General features: G+C 37.8%; 1 protein-coding gene across 3 annotated transcripts in view; it reads left to right on the top strand.

Annotated features, from left to right (window-relative positions):
• INTU (inturned planar cell polarity protein) overlaps positions 1–18,667 on the top strand; it is a 41,153-nt gene extending 22,486 nt beyond the window's left edge. For 2 of the 3 annotated variants that reach the window (XM_030271987.4, XM_030271986.4), the window contains exons 4-16: positions 910–1,113; positions 4,736–4,854; positions 5,155–5,244; positions 5,640–5,717; positions 6,471–6,660; positions 8,449–8,502; positions 9,632–9,694; positions 10,730–10,951; positions 11,326–11,748; positions 12,238–12,335; positions 12,947–13,136; positions 14,828–14,982; positions 15,838–18,667. In XM_030271987.4, coding sequence (XP_030127847.4) covers positions 910–1,113; positions 4,736–4,854; positions 5,155–5,244; positions 5,640–5,717; positions 6,471–6,660; positions 8,449–8,502; positions 9,632–9,694; positions 10,730–10,951; positions 11,326–11,748; positions 12,238–12,335; positions 12,947–13,136; positions 14,828–14,982; positions 15,838–15,949 — 1,998 coding nt within the window. In that variant the 3' untranslated portion in view covers positions 15,950–18,667. Of the gene's footprint in view, positions 1–909; positions 1,114–4,735; positions 4,855–5,154; positions 5,245–5,639; positions 5,718–6,470; positions 6,661–8,448; positions 8,503–9,631; positions 9,695–10,729; positions 10,952–11,325; positions 11,749–12,237; positions 12,336–12,946; positions 13,137–14,816; positions 14,983–15,837 lie in introns of all 3 variants that reach the window. The other variant, XR_003960171.4, reaches the window with a different exon arrangement.
• The last annotated feature ends 1,815 nt before the right edge of the window (positions 18,668–20,482 follow it).

The raw sequence follows: 20,482 nt of genomic DNA, 5'->3' as shown, positions 1-20,482 counted from the left end.
AGTCTTGAGTAAAAACATGTGAAAGAGGAAACTAAGAGCATGCCTACTTAGTCCAAATATATCTTCAGTCACTTTGATAAACAATAAGGTCTCATCCAAGGACATAAATTAATTTCTTCTCCTTGGAACTAGCATTTTTATCCTCAGTCAAGAGATAGGTGTTTCTCACCTCTCCTCCTTTTGTACTTAGGATAATGTGTTCATTCACAAAAAAAAGAAAAAAAATCACTTTCATCACTGCTGAGACAACTAACATAATTTTTGTAAGTCAGGGCTTAAAAAAGTATGTAAAGCAAATTTTGAAACATGTTTCTACATCAAGTTTGGATCATATGTTGTTTGTGTGTCAGGAAATACATATTGAAAATGAAAGAATTGCTACCATTACACTTTAACAGACTTTTGCAGTCCAATGTAAATTTAAATGGATTTCCCTGTGCAAATGTGTCAGTGCACTCAAAATGACAAAGAAATGCTCAAGAAAGAGCCTTCAGTATATGTATTTAGGAAACTGCTGACATTTTAAAAGAAGTCAAATACTGTGTGTGTTTCAAAGGCACAGTAATGGGTTTTTGTGCTCAGAGAAAGCCAGAGCAGTAAGTATATTTTTCCATTCTCAAAACCATAAGAATTATGTATGAAAGCATAGCAAACCACATGCTTACTCACATGGTTCATAGACCATGTAATAGCTGGCTTGTCCTTTGTAATAGATGGTTATGTAATGCTGAATGTATAATTGGTTTTCTTGAAACAGCAGGAATTTTGTTTGCTTACATCTTCATCAGTAAAGCTGAGGCTGAGAAAACCTAACCTCTTAAAGGGCTCAAACTCCATCTGTTTCATCTGATACTGGAAAGTAATTGTAAATACAGCCTCAATTCTCACAGTAATCAATCACCTTAATAGGTTAAAATGACATTTGAGACCTCAGTATTTGAGCCTGAAGGAACTTCCAAGCAAAGGAACAAACAGACACAGTCCAGTATGAGCAACCTGGTTCGGCTCCTGTGGGGAGAGGACACTTTGGACCCTCAGCAGGCTGTGCAGGACGTGCCTCACATTGTTATGTTCCTCGCGCTGAAACTGGACTCTGAGACATCCAAGGATGAGGTATGTGCCTGACTCAATAAAGCCGAGCTCCAAGGTAACCACTGACCTAGCAGCTCCTTGACATTAGATGTAAAATGATAGATAAAAATTCCTCCTAATGGTTTGGAGTTGGGAATCATCCATAAAATACCCATTTTGGCAGAAATAAGACCTGTAATTCCAGGGAGGAAGAACCAGCATCACTGCTGACAAACTCCTGACTGGCCTTGAACTCGGCTGAGAGCAGGTGAGGAGCAGCCAGGTGGTGACTCCACAGCCGAGGTGCATTCCCCAGTGCCGAGGTGTCTCTGGGATGCTCTGGGAGGTTTTGAACCCCAGGATCTGCCTAAGTCAAAAAAATATGCCCCAGCAGGAGCTATTGGCAGTCCACATCCATAATCTGTCTGGCTCCTCCTGTTTTGAAATGGTAATGTGCCTTTTCTTAGAGGGCTCTGGCATGTCTGCTACTAGTAGTCAGCTGCTATTCTTGCTTGGGCAGTGGTTTTTTTTAGAGCCACTGAAGTACTTTTCCTTTGTCCTGTAAAGCTTCCTTTCACTCTCTTTCTTTATGGTGTTCTTCGGGAAAATGTTGCCAGTGTGCATGTGAGGCACTGTAAGTTTGTGTAGTTGCTCAGGATGTAGCCATAGCTACAAATATTCCTCTCCATGCAGGGACACAGAGCTGAGCTTGGCCTCTTGCCCAGTCTGGAAATGACAAGTGGACAAAGTGGACTTCTTAGGAACAGACATTTGGGAAAAACTCTTCTGCCTTTGTGTGAATTCTCAAATTTAGCATTGTGTCCCAGTGATCTTAGATTATCTGTGCTGAGGAGACATAAAGCAAAGCACAGGTTTTTTCAGTCCCCAGGGACTAAGATGGCAGGACAGTGATGGAGCAGGGAGCAGAAAGAAAACATGTTGCTTTCTCTCCCTTGGAATTTATCCTTATATTGAGATTACTTTACTTTTTTTAATACTATTTTTCAACTTCTTCAAGTCTGCATTCTGTTGGTGATGTGTAATAGAGAAAAAGTGTTACGGCTACACAAAATAGGGTTTCATTTTATTTTCTAGAGGCAGGGATGGGAAGGAGAACCCTAGAAAATTACATTATACCATAACATGTACTAGTCCAAGACCAGTGTTTTCTTGACCACATAACCTTCATGAAATATTAAAAAAAATAATTTCAGGACCTCTGGCTCCTCTCTCACACATGTAAATGCCTGATTGCAATTCTGCACTTCACAGTAAATTGAGTACTGGTTTCTTGCCCCATTGTTCCTTTACATTCTCCCAAGAAACTGATTAATCCTGAACATTGAGCAGAGGTAAAAGAGGGATTGTAATGCCCTTATTGTCCCTTCACAACATGGAATAATTGTTTCCTGAGAAGTCTTGGCAAGAATGCAGCCCCAGATATGTTGAGAGATGCTTTGCTGATGTAATGAAGCTCTTCATAACGTTTCCTTGCAAAAGAATGCCACCTTCTTTAAGGCATTTGTCTTTAAATTTCATTTTCTGAACTTCAGGCAGATTCTATCCTGTAGATATCCTGTCCCAGATTCAGTTTAAGCAGTACTTTAAACGAAGTTACGGTACACCAAAGCCGTCCTGCACATTAGAAATATAATGATCCTTTAAGAAGCTGCTTTACCCATATCCAGAGGAGGCACAGTATGCAGATCACATCCGTGTAAACTGTGGCAACTGGAACTTGTAAATAAGTATTCCACTTGTGAGCTTTTGGCTCCTAAAATAGAACTAATGAGCTTTAAGGCTTGTAAGCTCTGTCTGCTCAGCTCTGCAGGGAAGTAGTATTGGGAATCATTTGGGATATGTGTATGCCTGTGGGGGGTGTCCCTATGGTAACAGTTTCTCAGTGAGTAAGGTCAACCCTGCCTTTTTTTATATTTTAGTTTAAGGTGGGTATTATAATTACGCATTAATTGTAGCCATGTGCAGCATTCACATCTTTGACCTGATTTTGGCAATAGCATGTCTTAAAAGGAATAATGTTCATGTTCCTTCTGTTGTTACTAGAATATTCTGTCCAGTTTTGGGGGTTAGGCTGAGGGAGGATTTACACTTTAAGAAATGAGGAACTTGTATTTATTAATCCCATTGTCATTGGCCTGTGACCTTTGGGCTTGCTTTGGAGACAGCTGATTTGGTGGCATGTGCTGGCCCTTGCTACATCACTATATATCCGTACATGATAACAGTTCTGCCCATTTGTTACAGTTGGCTTTTTCTTTCCCTGGGAATGTGTTCAGATCATTCTCAGACAAATTTTGTGTGAAGGCCCCAGTTCATAGTGAGGAGAGGGGGAAAAGGCTCCTTGTAGCCCTTTGCAGTGCTTCAGTTAGAAAACAACAGGGTTACTCTAGCTGAGGAATTGATTCTAGAAAAAAAAGATCCTTGTCACTAATGAGTATTTATAAACAGAGTTAATTAAATTGGATATGAATGAAGAGTTTGTCAGGTTCTTCTGTAACGAAATTTTGCATTCTTTTGGGATAGAAAATTTTCTAAAGGATGTTGGCACTGGCTGAATATGATTAGTGACATAAACAGGAAAGTTAATCATGCTGGTCTCGTTTGTGGAGAAAGATAATTTACTATAATCTTTGCAGTGGATATGCTTAATATTGCATGCATTATTTTTGGCCCATCATGATTTGACAGAAAGGAATAAATGAGGGGGAATCATGTTTGCTTTTTACTATATTTTTATAGTTACTGAAATAATACAAAATTTTTGAAAATGCTTGAATAAAAGAATGATTTTTCTAAATGGTTATAAAAAGAAAGCTATCTCACAGATATTTATCTCTATAGAGCTTTAAATTCAAATTACTTGTGTATTTGGTCAGATGTTTAATGAGAAATCTTAATGGTGTATTTTAAAATTTGACCATATTCTTCAGTTATGCTTTATGCTATCCATGTAAAGCAGCCAGGTAGGTTTTACAGAGAGTCTTGAGTTTTCATATTCTGTGTTAGTTTTGAAGAGCTGTATGTCTGATGATAGTTTAAGTCAGAATTTAAACATTGAAAGAACTGTACAAATACTTGAATCAGATAATTGTTTGGTTGGAAGGGATGTTAAAGATCATCCAGTTCCAGCCCTACAGCCATGGGCAGGGACACCTTCCAGTGGACCAGACTGTTCCAAGCCCTATCCAGCCTGGCCTTGGACACTTCCATGGATGGGGCATCCACAGCTTCTCTGGGCAGCCTGTGCCAGGGCCTCAGCACCCTCACAACAAAGAATTTCTTCCTCTCTCTTGGCATCAGATGTGTTAACAGTGTACTTAAAGCTGTGAGATGCAGCAGCCACACCAATCATCATTTTACATTTCTCCATGTAATAATTAATCTAAATAAGTCATGCTTTTCTATAAAATAGAAAATTTAAAACTGTCAGAAACATTCATGTGCCTTTTAGAACTTTCCAGTATGCCCATGCAGTGCACTGCTCATTTCAATGTCATATGAAAGGATATGATAAAATATTGCATGTTTGAAAAAAACCACAGTTGTTACCACCAAAAAAAAAATATTATTTTGTTTTCTGTGGGGATTTTTTGAAGGGGTTTTGGTTTTGGTTTACTTCACTAACAGTTAACTTTCTTCACAGCAAGAAATTATTTATCAGTACCCCATATCTGAAGCATCCCAAAAACTGAAAAGTGTGAGAGGGATATTTCTCACACTGTCTGACATACTGGAAAGTATTACTGGTACCGAGATTATCAGGTAAAAGTGTTTGAAATGTAATTACTGTTTTTATTACTTTATACATACATGTACAGCAAACATGGGTCATGCATCAAGTTCTAGACAAACCAGAGCAACTCAAACCTCTTTAGGCAGTAACTGGTTTTAACTACAACAGCATGCCTGAGGTTGGAGTACTCAGCCTGGATGTAAATTGATTTGGGGGAATTTTGTTTTCGTGGGTAGCAGTGACTAGGATTTTCAGTTCAGTGAAATTACTTTCAGCTTCCTTATAACTTCATAGTGTTAACAGAAATACTTCTGGTTTCGTTTTTCTAGTTCCTCCCTGTTCTTATGTGAAAAACTGGTTCAAGTTGTTTACTGGAAAGAATCTGATAAGTTGCTCATAATTGGCCTTCCTGAAGAAAAGTGAGTTTCAAAGGAAAAATTTTGTTTTCCTTTAAATTTTGTGTCCTCAAATTTATTTTGTGTACTCTTCTAAAAAAAAAGCAAGAAAAGGCTTAAAATGTACTCACTATAACTAGTTTTTATGTCTGTGATTCCACTATTTTGATTGATTTTATTCACATCTTTCATATATCCATTGTTGTAATTTCTTTTTCTTTTCCTCTGAAGAGAATAAGATCTGGTAATATCTGTAAGTGAGAAAAGAGTAATATCCTAGGATTTCGTAAACTCAAGTTCTTTGAAGAGACTGCTGAATAACATCAGTAATATTACATATTTACATGTTCTAGGAGGGCTGTTTATGCATCATAAAGATGTTATAACCATAACTGTATGTTTTAATTTTTATTTGTTAGTGTGCCACTTTATCAGCTGAGAAACATGATTGAAAATGTTGTCAGGACCTTGACATTCATGTACGGTTCCTTGGACAGGTGAGTTCTGTCAGAAGTATTTTCTTTTCAGTCACTCATTTTTCATTGGTGCTCACTGAAAAAGACAAGTATTAGGATTAATTTTCATGTTTCCAGGGAGTTTCTTGGCATGTTCCTTTACAATTGTATAAAAACAAGAATTCTGTTGTTCTTGCCTTTTGGTTTCAGTCTTAACACTAGTAAGACACTGTTTCAGCAGGCTTTGTCCCTTCAGGTTAAATCATTCCCATAATCCAAGTCACTGTGGATGTCAGCAGCATCTGTAAAACACACATGTGTATCAGTGTTGCGTTTTTAACAGAGTAAACACTCTGGACTTCTCCAGAGTGAGTATCTAGAGTGCCAAACTCCATTTGGCAGAGTTAGTGTCTTTCTCTGCATCTGGAAATAATGCAGGAGACTGTCAGTCTGACTGTTACCTAAATAAAATTGCCCAGGTGGATTACCCATATTCTTGCATTTAATTCAAGGTTAATGTGTGTATGCCATAGTGAAAGAAAAAATCTCAGTTTCCAAAAGGATGAGACTGATATTTCACTCACCTTAAGCTGCTCTATGGTAATACCTTACTGGTTGAGTTTGTTCTTTGTTTGTAGGTACTGCTGGGATATCATCCTAGTGGTTTTTTTCCATGTTAAAAAAAGACCCAAACGTATCAGTGTGCTATAAAGAGGCTTGTGTATCACTGCGGGTTATATAAACAAGCTGCACATTTCTCAGTGTTATTCTAACTTGGAGTTCATGTTTGTCCAGTGCTTTTTGCCAGGTGGAAAATGTTTCTCGCCTGGATCATTTTTTCAACCTGTTCTTCCAGCGTGCCCTCCGTCCCGCGGGGCTCCAGCCCAGCAGCAGCCCCGGTGCCCAGCAGCAGGATCCCTGCAGTGCCCTGTTCCTGGGCGGCTTCCCCGGCCTGCGCTGGCTGACGCTGCCCCAGGAAGTCAAGGTCATGTCCTTTTCACATCTCCAGGAAACCCAAAAAGTCAGTGCAGGTGTCTTCTGCTCCTCCTGTCTGATTTACCTAAGTGCTTTGCCCATCCCAGATGGTCCGTTTTCCTATAAAATTCAGGTTTGGAGCTACGCCAGCATTCCCACAGGATTGCTGTTGTGAGTGTGACTCAAGTTTGGTAACTTCAGTGTTATCTAGGAATAGTAGAGAAAGCAGCCCCCGGTATGTAGCTGTATGTTTCATTTTAACCACTGAAGTATTTTGGCAGGCAGGAAATATTATTCTAGAAGCCCATGTACTCCTCATAATTTAGGAGAGTTATAAATGGCTGTTGCAGAATCACAATAAATACCCACATGTCATTTGTTGATGCCAGACAGGTACAGTTTTTCTGTACCATTTCACTGTGTCAGGTTACCTCCATATTAGAAACTGATCTGTGCTGTAGGCAGTAGTAAGACAAAAGGTAGATCACAGTAAATAACATTTAATTGTAACATTAATAACATTTTAGTGGCCAGTCGTAAACCTCACTTTCATTACTTTAGTATCTCTGATTCCAGTTTAAAATACATGAGTCTGTGCCATTGTTTCCAAACAGATTTCTCATTGCTGTTGTGGCTTTCTCCCTTTTCTCCTTTAAAGGAGAACTGTCTTCTCCTTTATCTTTAGTCACAGACTGATCATTATTTAGTTCTTTCCACCTTGAACTGTAGGATTTTTACTGCTTTTTTACGATTTTTTTATGAAGGGGTTTTCCATGTTTTTTTCTTACTTCTCAGTTTCTGTAGAGAGGCTATGTTGTGCTTTGGTCTCCAGTTTAGCTTGCAGGTTTTTCTTATAAAATAGTAATTTTTTTAAGTGTTTAGGAAACAGCATCATTGATACTTAAAATACAGACATCGCTTTTCCAGAATTCTTTGAGATGATTCTCATTTGCCAGAAAATTGTTGTTGTTGCAGAAGATGACATTTCCAGTTAGTGTTTCGGTGAAGGGCTGTTCTATTCTATAAGGAATATAAAACTAAAAATGTTAGTTCTTCAGGCAGAAAGCCATTTAAGTTTTGACTGGGGAAAAGCTGAGGGGATGGTTAGTTGTTGAGTGCCAACAGACTTGCTGACATTTCTCTGTTTGAAAACTGGCTGTATTTCAATTAGAGGCAGCCTGTTAACACAGCTCAAGAAGTTTGCAACCACGTGATTTAGGTTCTTTTCATTAAGCAGCACATTTATGTAATGAGTTTCAGTGCCTAGGACCAAGAAATGTACTCATAGTTAAACTTGATTTAACCAACAGCTCTTGCAGTTACAGAAATAAGGAAGTTTAAAGTAGTTCCAGTAGAACAAAAATAATGTGTGAGAGAATTTTGGCAACTTCCATAGAGACAAAAAACTTAAATACATTGGATAAAAGATTTTTCTGAAAACTCTGTTGGATGCAGTAGTGCTCCAGGTTTGTCTCTAGACCTGATGTTTTAAAGCACACTGAAAGTAAGAGTGGCATCTCCTTTGTACCAACACGGCTCAGGAGGCACACAGGCAGAGAAATGGTACAGTTCAAAGAACAGGGCAATAGACAGCAATTAGAAAGGATTTTTCTTAATTCTGGTGTCTCCAGGTGTTCTTGATATTTTATGTTGCTAATAAAAAATAGGCGCAGCTTTTTATCCAGTCACTTTGCACTTGCGAATCCCCATCTGAGATGAGCAAGATGTGCTATTACTGGAAATTAATGTGTTGGAAGCCTTTATTTTAAAAGTTTTGGGTTTTTTTTTACTATTTCAGATGGAAATTGACACAGCACTGAGTGATCTGGAAGCAGCTGACTTTGCAGAGCTGGTAAAAATTTTATTTTTGTTTACTTTGCACAGTATCTCTTTGCCTTTGCATCACATTCAGTGGTTTGTTTAAGCAAAGACTATTCTAAGCAAAATCCATCAACTTACTTTAATGAAGTGGGAATCAAAGAAGTTTATCCTGAATTTTTCTCCATGCTTATTATTATAAAATATTATAATCCTATAGGATTGGTCGTTGAAAATCCGTGATTTAATATAATTTAAATCCATAGGATGTCTACAAAAATCACAGAGTTAATTGTTGTTACTTTTCTTCTTTGTGTAAACAACAGTCTCCTTCCCAAGCAATTGTGTACAGACTTGGAAACATCTATGGATCAGAATTTAATTTTCCAGTTTACAGAAGGCAATTACAAATTCTGCTTAGTTTTAATACTGCTACAGAAGATGATAGTAATATAATTTACTTCAGTAACTCTTAGCTGTGCAAGGTGTAAACACATTGACATTTCAGCTTTACTTTGTAATGAAAGCTCTCTTGAGCTCATGTTCCAGAACAGTTTCTCTAAAATTCTATTCAAAAGAATCCCTGCACTGAACAAGCTGGGTAATTACAGAAATTAGTGTTTGTAAGTCAACAGTTTATTGCACAGAAACTGATTCCACCTACTTAACTTAAAATACAGTATATCTGTCTAAGAACAGTGCTGCCAGTGGGAGAGCACTGGGCATTAAAAGATTAATGACTGGGAATATTTTGAGTAAAATGTCAAAGACTGGAAAAAAATGCTTTAACTTGAAAGTTTTACTCAAGGAGGGCCCCTGGTGTCAGTAGTTATGCTAAAGCTACTTTGCTGTTAACTGTGAGAATGGACATATCCTAACAAAAATAGTTTATGAACACGTAAAAATTAAGTAGAAACTAGTTATTTTGAGATGAAATTTTTAGAGAAAATTGTAAGCACACAAAATTCAATGAGGGAGGCCAAAAAATTGGTATTTCCCTTAACTGCTCAGTATTAACTGCTGTACTGGCAATAAGATGTGGTCAGATATGAAAGTATTGAAGTACTAATTACAGTTGACCAGAATTAGTTCACTTGTGTTCAGTAAATAAAATGAAAACACAGAATTAAAAATTATACAATGCTTTTTTTCCTCCCCAACAGTCTGAAGATTATTATGACATGAGAAGATTATATGTGATCCTGGGCTCTTGTCTCTTTTACAAGGTAGTATTAATGATTAAGACCTAAACATTAGGAAAATGCATCTAGAAATCTGATTTAGTCTTTCAGAATCTCACAAGTCTGAAGTGAATATGTGACTGATTTAAGCATGCATTTCTAGTGACAGACCTAAAGCTCAAATACCATAACACAAAAAAATGAGTGTCGGGAAATGTACTAAATGAACAGCAAGAACAAAAATACTTCTTTAAAATTGGAATCTCTTTGTGTACAATCCAAGGATTGGAAAGAGAGTAATAAAGCAGTAAGAGTAAGGTCAAATGAAACTGTACGATATTCTAATAGGAATTCTTGTTTACTCCCATGTTTTAATAGCAGGTACTCTATTTTGAATCTGTCTTTAAATTCAAGACTTGAGAAATTGTACTGGCAGCTTTTTTCACTTTGGCCTCATTTGTAACTTTATTTCTCTTTAATAAATGCAGACAGTGTAGTCAACAGTACAAAGAGGAAGGTAACAGCCTTTGCTTTAAAAAAACTTGCATTTTAAGGATTTTATCAGGCAATTGTTTTACTGCACAGTATCTACCATCTCAGTACTTCAGTTGTAAAGCCCTTAGTGCTGGAGTCACTGTACTATGGATTTTCTTTGGAAGTTTTATTAGTTCCAGTGAAAGCTCTCTATTTTTGGATAGAGAATTAAATGAGAATTCAAACACCTTAATAGTGTAGCTGTTTTGCAAGCTGGGAAAGCCCAGCTCACCTTTGATAACTTGCATATATGCTGATGGTTGATTTGCTTATATTTAGTTTTGATTACATATATATGATATATATAATTATATATATATTGTATTATATTATATTATATATGTATTATATTATATTTTGATTACTTAGAAGTGGCCTAAAAGGTCAGTGTTGTACAACTACACCAAAAAGATAGTCTGTGGCCAGAAACCTGAAGATCTCAGTGCACGTGGCGTAGGGATATCTCTGTATGAAAAGTACTCTGAAATGCTGCATGGTGGTGTTGTATTCTCACTGACCACACTTCCTTTTCTGTGTTTAATTAAGGGTTACTTGATTGGTAATCACTTGCCAAAGGAAGACCTTGTTGATGTGGGTTTCTATTGCCAGCACTACGGCCTGTTAGCCCTGGCAGCAGAGCAGAGGGTTGGGCAGTTAGTGATCTGGCGGGAAGTGTTCCCACAGCATCACCTCCAGCCGGGCGAGGAGTCAAGTTTGACAGGATACAGGGAACCTGAAGCAAGATACTTCTTACTGATAGTTGGCTTGGTGAGTTAATGCTGCAGCATGTCCATTCTCTGAGGCTCTCTTCTGCTGTTGTGAGTTGTCTGTTCAGTAGTTCAACACTTTCCGAGCATTTTGTTGGGTAATTTTTCAAAATACTCAAATTGTAGCTGTTTCATGGGATAGAATTTCCCAGGGAGCAGCATTATTTATACACCTACGAAGCTTGTGAAGTTTAATACAAATTCTCATTATTTTTATGCCTTTTCACTTCAGTTAAAAATGTTTCTACCTTCATAATCTTGTCTTTTCAGACAGCTCACATCAGAAACGTCTGGTTTTGGTTTTCTACATGTGGACTTCCTTTCAAGCAAACAGCTGATGAGTTTGTAAGCAGTCTTTTCTGTTTGTATTTACAGAGACACTTTGTCCTCTGTGTCCTGCTGGAGGCAGGGGGCTGTGCATCCAGAGCTATTGGGAATCCAGGACCAGACTGCATCTATGTAGACCAGGTCAAAGCAACCATACTCCAGCTGGAAGGAATAGACGCCAGCATAGAGGAAAGGCTGGATTCTCCCTCCATCCCACCTTTAGCCTGTGCTGACTGGTTCCTTCCTGCAGCACGGGACAGACTGGAGAGCTTGAGCACCTCACCAATGCTGAGCAAGCTCCAGAGCTCCTGCAAAGCTGGGAGCACGCCAGGGAGCAAGAGGAGCCTCTTTGGGGACACTTCCCACACCCCACGGAAGCAGAGCCCCCCGAGGAGCAGCAGGGCAGCCGAGCAGGGCAGCGAGGGGCCCGTGGGGGAGGAGAGCACCAATGCACAGCCTGTGCTGGAGCAGGTCAGAGAAACAGGCAGAGAGAATTGAAAAGCTTCTGGGGGCTTGGGGACAGGGCAGCTCATTCAAACTCAAGGTGGCTTTTATTAAAAGTGCATGATAAAAGAGTAAGTCCCTTGAATTCAGTAGAAAAGAATTCTTTTGCCTTGGGGAGCTCTGAGTCAGCCCCAGAGCCTTCACACTTTTTTATTTTGTCATTGCTTGTAAATATTTGGGGATTTCACATGACTGAAGTGGGCACAGCTGTGTTGAAAAAAAGCAGATTTAATAGGAGAATATCCCCTAAATAACCTATCAAAACTAAAGGTTGCACAGCTATACAAATGCTTCTAACCATTTAGTCTGAAACAGACTATAAAATACATTTATAGAAATGGACATAACTGGGCCTTACTCAAAATGCTACATTGTCCTTTCTGTTGGTTTGGCTGGATTCTGTTCTTTCTTCAGCTGTGTATTCTCTGTTACTTCATCTATCTGCTTGTTCTTCAGGCCACTAAGAAAAAACACACCCTGCCAAACCCATTTCATTCAGGAAGCGTGAAAAAGAACTCTTCAGAGAAAGATACAGAACTTCTTAATGCTATCAAGTAAGAATTTATTTTTATTGAGTATTTAGTTTTTTAGGCCATGCTTGGATTGTTTTTTGAATATACACAGAGCACAGAAGTCCCCTCATTATTTTATTCCAACCAAAGCTTTGCTGTGCAAAGATTATCAGAATTGAATCTGTTAAACTGAGAGCTTAATTAAATATAAAAATTTGAAATAATACAATAAAAGACAGCTGTTTCTGAATAATATGCCAATATTGTGCACACCTGTCCCACATCTGTGTGACCTTGGAATTTCAAGCAGAAGTTTCTGGACCACACACGTACATACTTTGTGCCTCCATGTTATCTCTAGGTAGGCATACAATGAACAAAGCTTTTATTTCACTTTCCTTTTTTGGGAGCAATTTTTGAGAACACAAATGCAATGCCTAACTAGCAGCACAGTTTTTAAAATTTGTTGGTTTTTTAAAATTAAGTATTAGAAAAAATCAGCAGGATTTCCTTGGTGTGGAGATAGGAACCTTTTGAGTGCCCGTATCCATTTTGTACCCTACTGTAATTAGAAAAACAATTCTGCCTTGAAAAACAAAAGCTGCAAGTTATTTTAATTATTTTAATTAAATGAATTCACCAATATTTTTAAGGTTGACATCTGGTCCTGAGAACACCCTCTTCCACTATCTGTCTTTGGAGACAATGCAAGGAATCTTTATTACTCCAACTCACAAGGAAGTAGCACAGCTCGGTGGCTCCATCCACCCTCAGTTAATTGAGAATTTCTACCAGTGCTGCCTTTCAATTCATTCCATTTTCCAGCAGTCCATGAGGAAAGAGGTATGGAAATTTGGGATTTCTCTTTGTCCAATCACATTCTCAATGCAGTATTTCAGGATTCTTTTCACTTCATAATTTCAGCGGTTCACGAGCAGCTGTGTTTGCATGTCTGCAGACCCTCAACCGAAGTGGAATACTCTCAGTTGTATTTTTTAGATCCTAAAGTAACAATTCAAGTGAGTTAAGTGAGAAAAGGGGAAATAACAGTACAAATTGAATGAAGGCAAGTTTGCAAATAGCAATATAGTTTTTCTTAATGTTTCTTTGATGTTACTGAAGAAGTCATTTCAATCCCCGTGTGCCTTGTAAATCTAGGAATTTTTAAGTGTTAAAAATAGTGATAATTTGGTGGATAGGTCACATGACACTGAGGTTTGGCTGAGTAGGACTTTGGCAATGAGCCATGTATTTTGGGCATTTTTGTTGGGAGATGTAGAAACCTAAAAGCAGGCAGAAGATAATAAATTAGTATTTCTTAGCATCAAATTGCCTTTGGCTACAGCCGTTAAATAGACATTTTATAGTTCAAGCCATAAAAACTGAGAACCAGAAATAACTGTTGGACAAGTCTCTTACAGCAGATTTGCTGTAGTCTTTTGCAGATTGGCTCCAGCAATTAATGCTGAAATTGGCAGGCTGTATTATGGCACAAGGAGAATGCTAAAGAATAAATAGAAATTTGCCTTGTTCACAGTACATGATAAAAAATCAAATACATAAATATACTATTATACTGTGTATTCTTTGTCATCTGCTAAATAGTGTTATGGTTTAGGATCCAGAGAACTGCACCAGTAATGCAAAGTTACTGTAAACTGATCAGTAATTATTTTGCCTCAATTTTTGAGAACTGAAAATTCACAATTTAACTTTTAAAATGTGTGCAGGAATCTTGAGTAAGTCTTAAATTGTGCAAAAATACGCTCAGTAGTCTTAAACCCTCAAATATGATGTTTTGACTGTGTTTTTTAGATCTTCAGTATTGTAGGCAGATTGAACAATGTGGTTTCTGCATATGGCACACAGAAGTTGCTTGAGTTGTTTTCTAAAATACCTTTTCTTTCACCTTTGAAGCAACTGTGTTTCACTGGCAGATCCAGAGATGAACCGGAACTTTCGCAAGGTTTATTCAAAAGCTCTACTCAAAACATAGCTCTAAAAGCTTGAGAAAACACAAAAATATCTTTATTTTCTATGTTTTTATGCCCTCATACTGCGTAAGAGTCAGAAAATGCTCTGAGCAAAGTGCTTCAGCTGTTTATTTACAAAAAGAAATTCCTGCCTGGCCAAGTTTATTCAATAGACTTTTACTATCACAGTTCTTAATTAGGGAGGCACACAGAGAAAGAAAGATGAGAGCTTTAACTGTTGTAACACACTTTTTAAAAATGCTGTAGTAACTCAGATGTCTTATTAGAAAAACAGTGTTTAGCTAGAAGGAAAAAAAGTCAAAAAAGTGAGCATGTGTCTAATTCCAACTTGTGTAACAATGGAAAAGCTTTTTTGATGCCAATGTAACAAAACTGTGGAGAAAAGAATCATGTAAGCAAGTCAGGTATATCTTCTAAGCCTGGTTTTTTGACAGCAGAGTCATCCATCAGAGAGTCCTGCACAAATCACATGGTTGTATTTGCTCGTGTTTATGTCAAAATGTCTCATTCTCTGCTAACATTTCACCAGCTGTTTTACAGAAAAAGAAGAAGGCAGGCAGTGGGATTTCAGAATTCAGTAAGGCAGCCGAGGACCCAGATCTGGTAAGAGAATACGGACTTCTGTTTGAGTGCTCTCCGGAAAAATGGACTGACCAGAAGAAACCACCACCAACAATGAACTACTGGGTTGTGGGGTGAGTGTAAAGACAAATTTCACCTCCTGTTTTTCATTTTGACTATGTCATTGTGTTATTGAAAAATAAATTTAATTGTAGCACATCACAGAAATACTTGAGCTGACTGACAGAGGTAGCTTTAATTTAAGGTGACTGGGAAGTTGAATTGATGTGAATTTCCACCTTTAATAGCTGCTGAGTCAATGACATAAACAAATCAAGTGACAGTTATAATTACTGTTATATTATAAAAAACTTTTTCATTGGGAAGAAAAATGCTTAAAGAGAAAGAAGAAAAATAATTGTTTCCCACCATGAATGTACATAACTGCAGTTTGTGTAGAAAATTTTAAATCTTTAATTAAAACATTAAAAAAAGTTTATGCTACTGTTGATACCTTTTTAAAACATAATTGTAATGTACAGGTATTAACAGCTTCTCTATTTTAGCTCTTTCCCTAGAAGAGCTTATTGGATTAATATGTGTGAATGTAACTACCCAGATGTTGTTACCTTTAAAAATTAGTAAATATGTGAGTCCTGGGAGTTGCTCCCAAGGACCTTGATTGCAGCCTGTAGCCCACAAACTTGGCTTGCTGCAAACAGACACAGAAGATCCTGAAAACCTGAAGATTTTTTTTTTTCCCTACACAGCCTTAAAAAAACTTGAGTAGAGAATAATTTCATTTAAAAATCCACTGTATTGAAAGAGGTAAAGTAACGCAGGACAGACACCAAAATTTGCCAACTGTCTTACACAGCAGCCTGTCTTAACTTCCAGCTGAAACCTCGCAGTACAACCATTTGGGGAGGAAAAAAAATAATACCTGTGATGATTTTCTTCTTTTTCTGCTTTCTTTTTTGTTTCCCCAGGAGACTCATTCCCCATCCCAAACCTCAGGAGTGTTACGTGTGTTTCCATGACTCAGTGACAGACGCTGCTGTGGAGCTGGCCTTTAAACTGTCCTTTGGCTTAGCTGCATAGATGAGCTTCCTGCACACTCAGGCATCCTGCATGGTGGTGTTCATTCCCTAAAGCATCCCATATAAAGGGAAATAACTCTATTTGGGTGTCACCCATGGGGCATCTCTGAAATGCTTTAAAAAAATCAAACACCTTGCGGTATGACGCAGTCAAAATTTCAGTGGTGCTTCTGATGAGCTCATCAATTGGATGCTTATTTTCAGAGAACCAAAGTTCGTATTTTTATATACTGTCACTTTTTTTTTTATCCCGGTCATAACTTTATTATATGAAAACATCACATCACTGAACATGCACTGCTGTTCAGTGTACAATATGCAACATAAAATGATAAGCTGATCCTCAGAGTATGAACATGGAAATTGGTGGTGGAGGAAAAAAAGAGTTCTCCAGTTACTTAAAATTTTGCACCTCTGAGGGCCTGAAAAACACTGAATGTTTTCAGTAGCATTGTGTTAATCAAAACAGAGAGAAATGTTTTAGACAATTCCTGGCACTTAGTCTCACAAAACTAATAGTTTACCACTTTTACTCTCCTGCACACTCAAGGACTATAGTGCGGTTGATGTTTTACTTGACTCCATGAGTTTTAACTATAAATAATACTTAAATTTGTTAAAATGCAATTTTGAAGACATAAAGAAAGAAGGGGGCGGGTAGGGTGGTTTTAATATGTGCATGGACATGGCTTATTTTTAATTCATAATTTCATAATAAAAATGTATATTTGTTAAAGAACAGTAAAGCATTAATTTTTTTATTCTTTTTTTACTTAATGTATTTTCTCTCTTGTTTTATGATTTTATTCTGCTTGTTTGTCATGAGTGCTTTTCATAAAATGCTTTACTAGAATTCCATTTTAACCAACGGGATCAAAAAGTTTAAGTGTTCAGGAAAGCAAATTCAGTTTCATGGGTTCTCATGGCCAAATCTTTAGATCTTGTTTTCGCTAGTAAATGACACAGTTTGGGGTAGTCCTAAAACTGTCAATCAAATGCTTGCAGTGCTCACAGGGTGATTCACAGCTTGTCTTCATCACTCAAGCAGTTGCTTTAGTTCCAAGCAGCAGAAGTCTCAGGCCTGAAGTGCAAGCTGTGATTGAAGACTTTGCTAATCAGCTTTCTCCAGGATTTATGGTTCCCAGCAGATGAGCAGCAGTATTTCAGTCTGAGGCCTACAGATCACAGCAGTAGTGTGTTAGCTGTGTTCCCCGTGTATAAATCAAGTCAGGGAGAGTTAGTCTGTTACATCTCCCAAAAGTCTAAAATACCTGAGGTTTGGGTATTAGATTGCCTGGTAGATGGAAGAAGGAACGTGGAAGAAAGCAAACAGTCTGTTCTGCAGTGTTTTTAGCTGTTTATCTTCATATCCAGGAGAACCCTTTCTTTAATTTAGAAGAATAATGTAATTCTAAAAGTGCCACCGAGTTTCTGATACCTGTATAAGCTGTCAGGTATTGCTTTAAGATGGAGTGTGAGCACGCTTTCTGTCGGCCAAACTGCACGGGGAGGCTTCAGAAGAGCAATGCCTGCACAGCCCTGTCAATACTCTGCTCTCCTGCACTTCCCATTGCTATCCCTAGTCCTAGAAATGGGTCAAGTAAAAAAGTTGAAAATCTAGGTTATTTCTCATATTACTGATGTTTCTCTCATAGTTTGAGATTTTGTAGTACTAACACCAAATTCATACGCTGTTGGTAAGATTCAAAATAAATCCAGAATTTCCAAAAAGAAGTACTTGAAAAAGGAAATATGTGAAAAGGCTTTTTTGCAGCTCATACCAAATAAAAGAGATATTTTGTAATATCGTTGGTGTAGTATAAACTTTGGAAATTTTAGAATCTCTAATTATTTTTAAAAATCCATTTCTTTCTCTGTAGAATCTCTGGCACCGGTGGTTTGGTAAATGTGATACAGTATTTCTCAACACAGGCTCTAAAGGTTGCTTTTAAGGACAAATGCAAACTTATCGTTATGTCCAAAGGGGATAAAGGAAAACAGGTAAAAATCATCTTGTGCATATTAATTTTAATAAATGAAAGAGATGTGCTAAAGAGCTGTGCACTTTTTTCCCTTCAGCATGGCTGGTAATTAATTAGTGGGGGTAGAAAGAGGCAGGTTTCCTTGTAGCCTGTTGTTGCAGCAATAAAATCTGGGGTTTGATCTTAAATGATTGATGACTTTGTGAGGTGCCTGCAAATGTCCCTCCATTCAGATGGATTCTTGAAAGGCACACAGGCCAACACCCATGGAATTAATGACAAGAAATCTTGGTCTTGGAATATGAAATGTTGATACTGGCGTTTGGCAAATTGCATAAAATTCATTCATATCAGCAGAATGGAAAGTAAATTCTTCATATCTGATTTGTTGAATGTGAAAATAGATGGAAAATCTGCTTCATTTGTCTCTGTCTTAAGTTATCTCTTTCAGGTTTTCTTTGATTAGGTTTTGATAATGTAAACAAAACTCCAGTGTTCTGTGCTTTCTCTTGTTGACAGTTCTTTACTACAGTGCCAGAAAATTTCCTTGCCACAGGCTTTTCTGGTAGTGCTGACCAGGAGGAATTCTGTCAGTCACTGAAGGTTGATTAATCTCCTGATATTGCATGCAAATTCTTAAGCAGTCCTTTTTCAATTACAGGCATTTTGTATATAAAGAGTTTAAGGTTGTTTTCTTTCTTTCCTTGCAATGGAAAAAAGTAAAACGGGCATTGTGTAATTAACGCTGTTTACAGTTCTTTAAATCTCCTTTCCATCTCCTGGAAATGCTTCCAGATGGCTCACATGTGTATGAGCTCGTGACTCAAATTTTAGAAGCATTCCATGAATAACACTCAAGATTAATTTCCTCAGAAGTACAATATTTAGCCAAGTGGCATATCCACTGCTGAAGCTCAGGGCCTTATGCTGTCTTACATCTTCAGGACAGGAAATGGGATACTACAGCTGCAGAGTTGTTCCCAAACTGGCAAATAAAAAGTTATTTTGTGTACAACCACATGGTCTGCATTTACTACACAAGATTTACCCCTGACGCACTTAAAGGCAGTACAGCTATGTCAGAGCTGTAAAAAGTTATGTAAAATGTTTCTCCTACTGTGATCAGCTTTTACCAGTGAAAAGATAAAAAAACCTCATTGTAGCAATTGCTCTGAGACTGCCATGCTTCATTATTATTTTGTAAATGCAGTGTTTTGGACAGATCTTTTTCTTGTTGCTCTGAATTTAATTTAGTACAAAGGTCAGTATTCTAATATTGTAATGCTGTGTTTTCATAGCTGTATGCAGCAGTCTTTGTGTTTCAGTTTGGAAGGGCATTCTGGCAAAGCTGGCTGCTGGCAGAGCAGCAGGAGCCAGATCCACTGAGTTCAGCTCAGTGGTGCTCGTACTGGGGGAGGCAGCGAAACCTCTGCAGTGGCAGTGCCAGCTTTACCTGAAGTACCTCAGGTGTTATATTTACTTCATTCTAGAGGCAGACCAATGCACAATAGTATTAAAATCCTTTCTGTTACTTAAAAATTTACCGATGTGCAATTTATAAGCATAAAAATAATAAGAAATGCACAATCTTTAAATAAGAGGATGAAGTAAAGTGAACGAAAATTCTCTGGAAATAGTGGTGGAGCACAGCTCTCAGTTTTGCATTTGCTTAGATTCCGCAGGGAAATGTTTTAACTGAATTTTATCACCTTTGGGTGCAGAAACCAGAGGAGTTTGGGTTTTCCTGACTTAAGGTGTTACGGGGTGTAATTTAGAGAACTGATGACTATCCTTGTTCTGTATCAAGAATATCAACTGAAGATTTTCTCAACTGGACATGATTTCTGGGTAGGTTAATGTCTTTAGATACATTTAATTTATTCAAATAGGTAAAATTAATTTCCTGAAAAGCGTGTCTGGAAGGCTTTGCAGTACAGAGAGAAATCTCTGCTGTCTCTGGGGCTGTTGGCTTTCCTGATTTGCCTGCAATGGACAACTTAACTCTGGTTCTCTATCCCAGGAACTGGCTGCTTTGCTTCACCTGTTGCTCCCTGTGCCTTTTACATGGGTTGAATTAATAATTTTGTGATGCCTTTGGTATAAGAGGGTGTGCAGTTTGGAGTTCTTATTTCAAAGGTTGGTTTCTTGCCTGCCCATGTTTTCACCTGTAGAGAATCCCAAGAGCTGAAAAACAAATTAAAATCTACACATACAATTTTAACTTTTTTAACTTTGTCACATGAATGTTTTAACTTTTGCTCCACTATAGGAAAAAGCTGAAACAAATAATGCTTCTCATACATCTGAGCAAGAATGTGTGGGGAGGAAGTGAAAGCATGGCATTCCATACTAAAAATTCCTTCCAGAGAAAGGGCAGGAGAATTGGATCCATAAGGATTCTGCTGGAGGATAGCACCACTGGAATGGCAGCTGTTTGAGCTGGGAAGTGTTTCAGCAAATGGAAGTCACTACCTGTTTGAATACTAATACTCTGTCCTCACCCCTCCAGGTCTCTATGCTTTGTTAGAAAGAGACAAATCAATGATCTCCTC

This window comes from Taeniopygia guttata, chromosome 4 (assembly GCF_048771995.1).
Source record: "Taeniopygia guttata chromosome 4, bTaeGut7.mat, whole genome shotgun sequence".
Lineage (NCBI taxonomy): Eukaryota > Metazoa > Chordata > Aves > Passeriformes > Estrildidae > Taeniopygia > Taeniopygia guttata.
The sequence above is the reverse complement of the archived record's forward strand: the minus strand, read 5'-3'. Positions and strand labels throughout refer to the sequence as shown.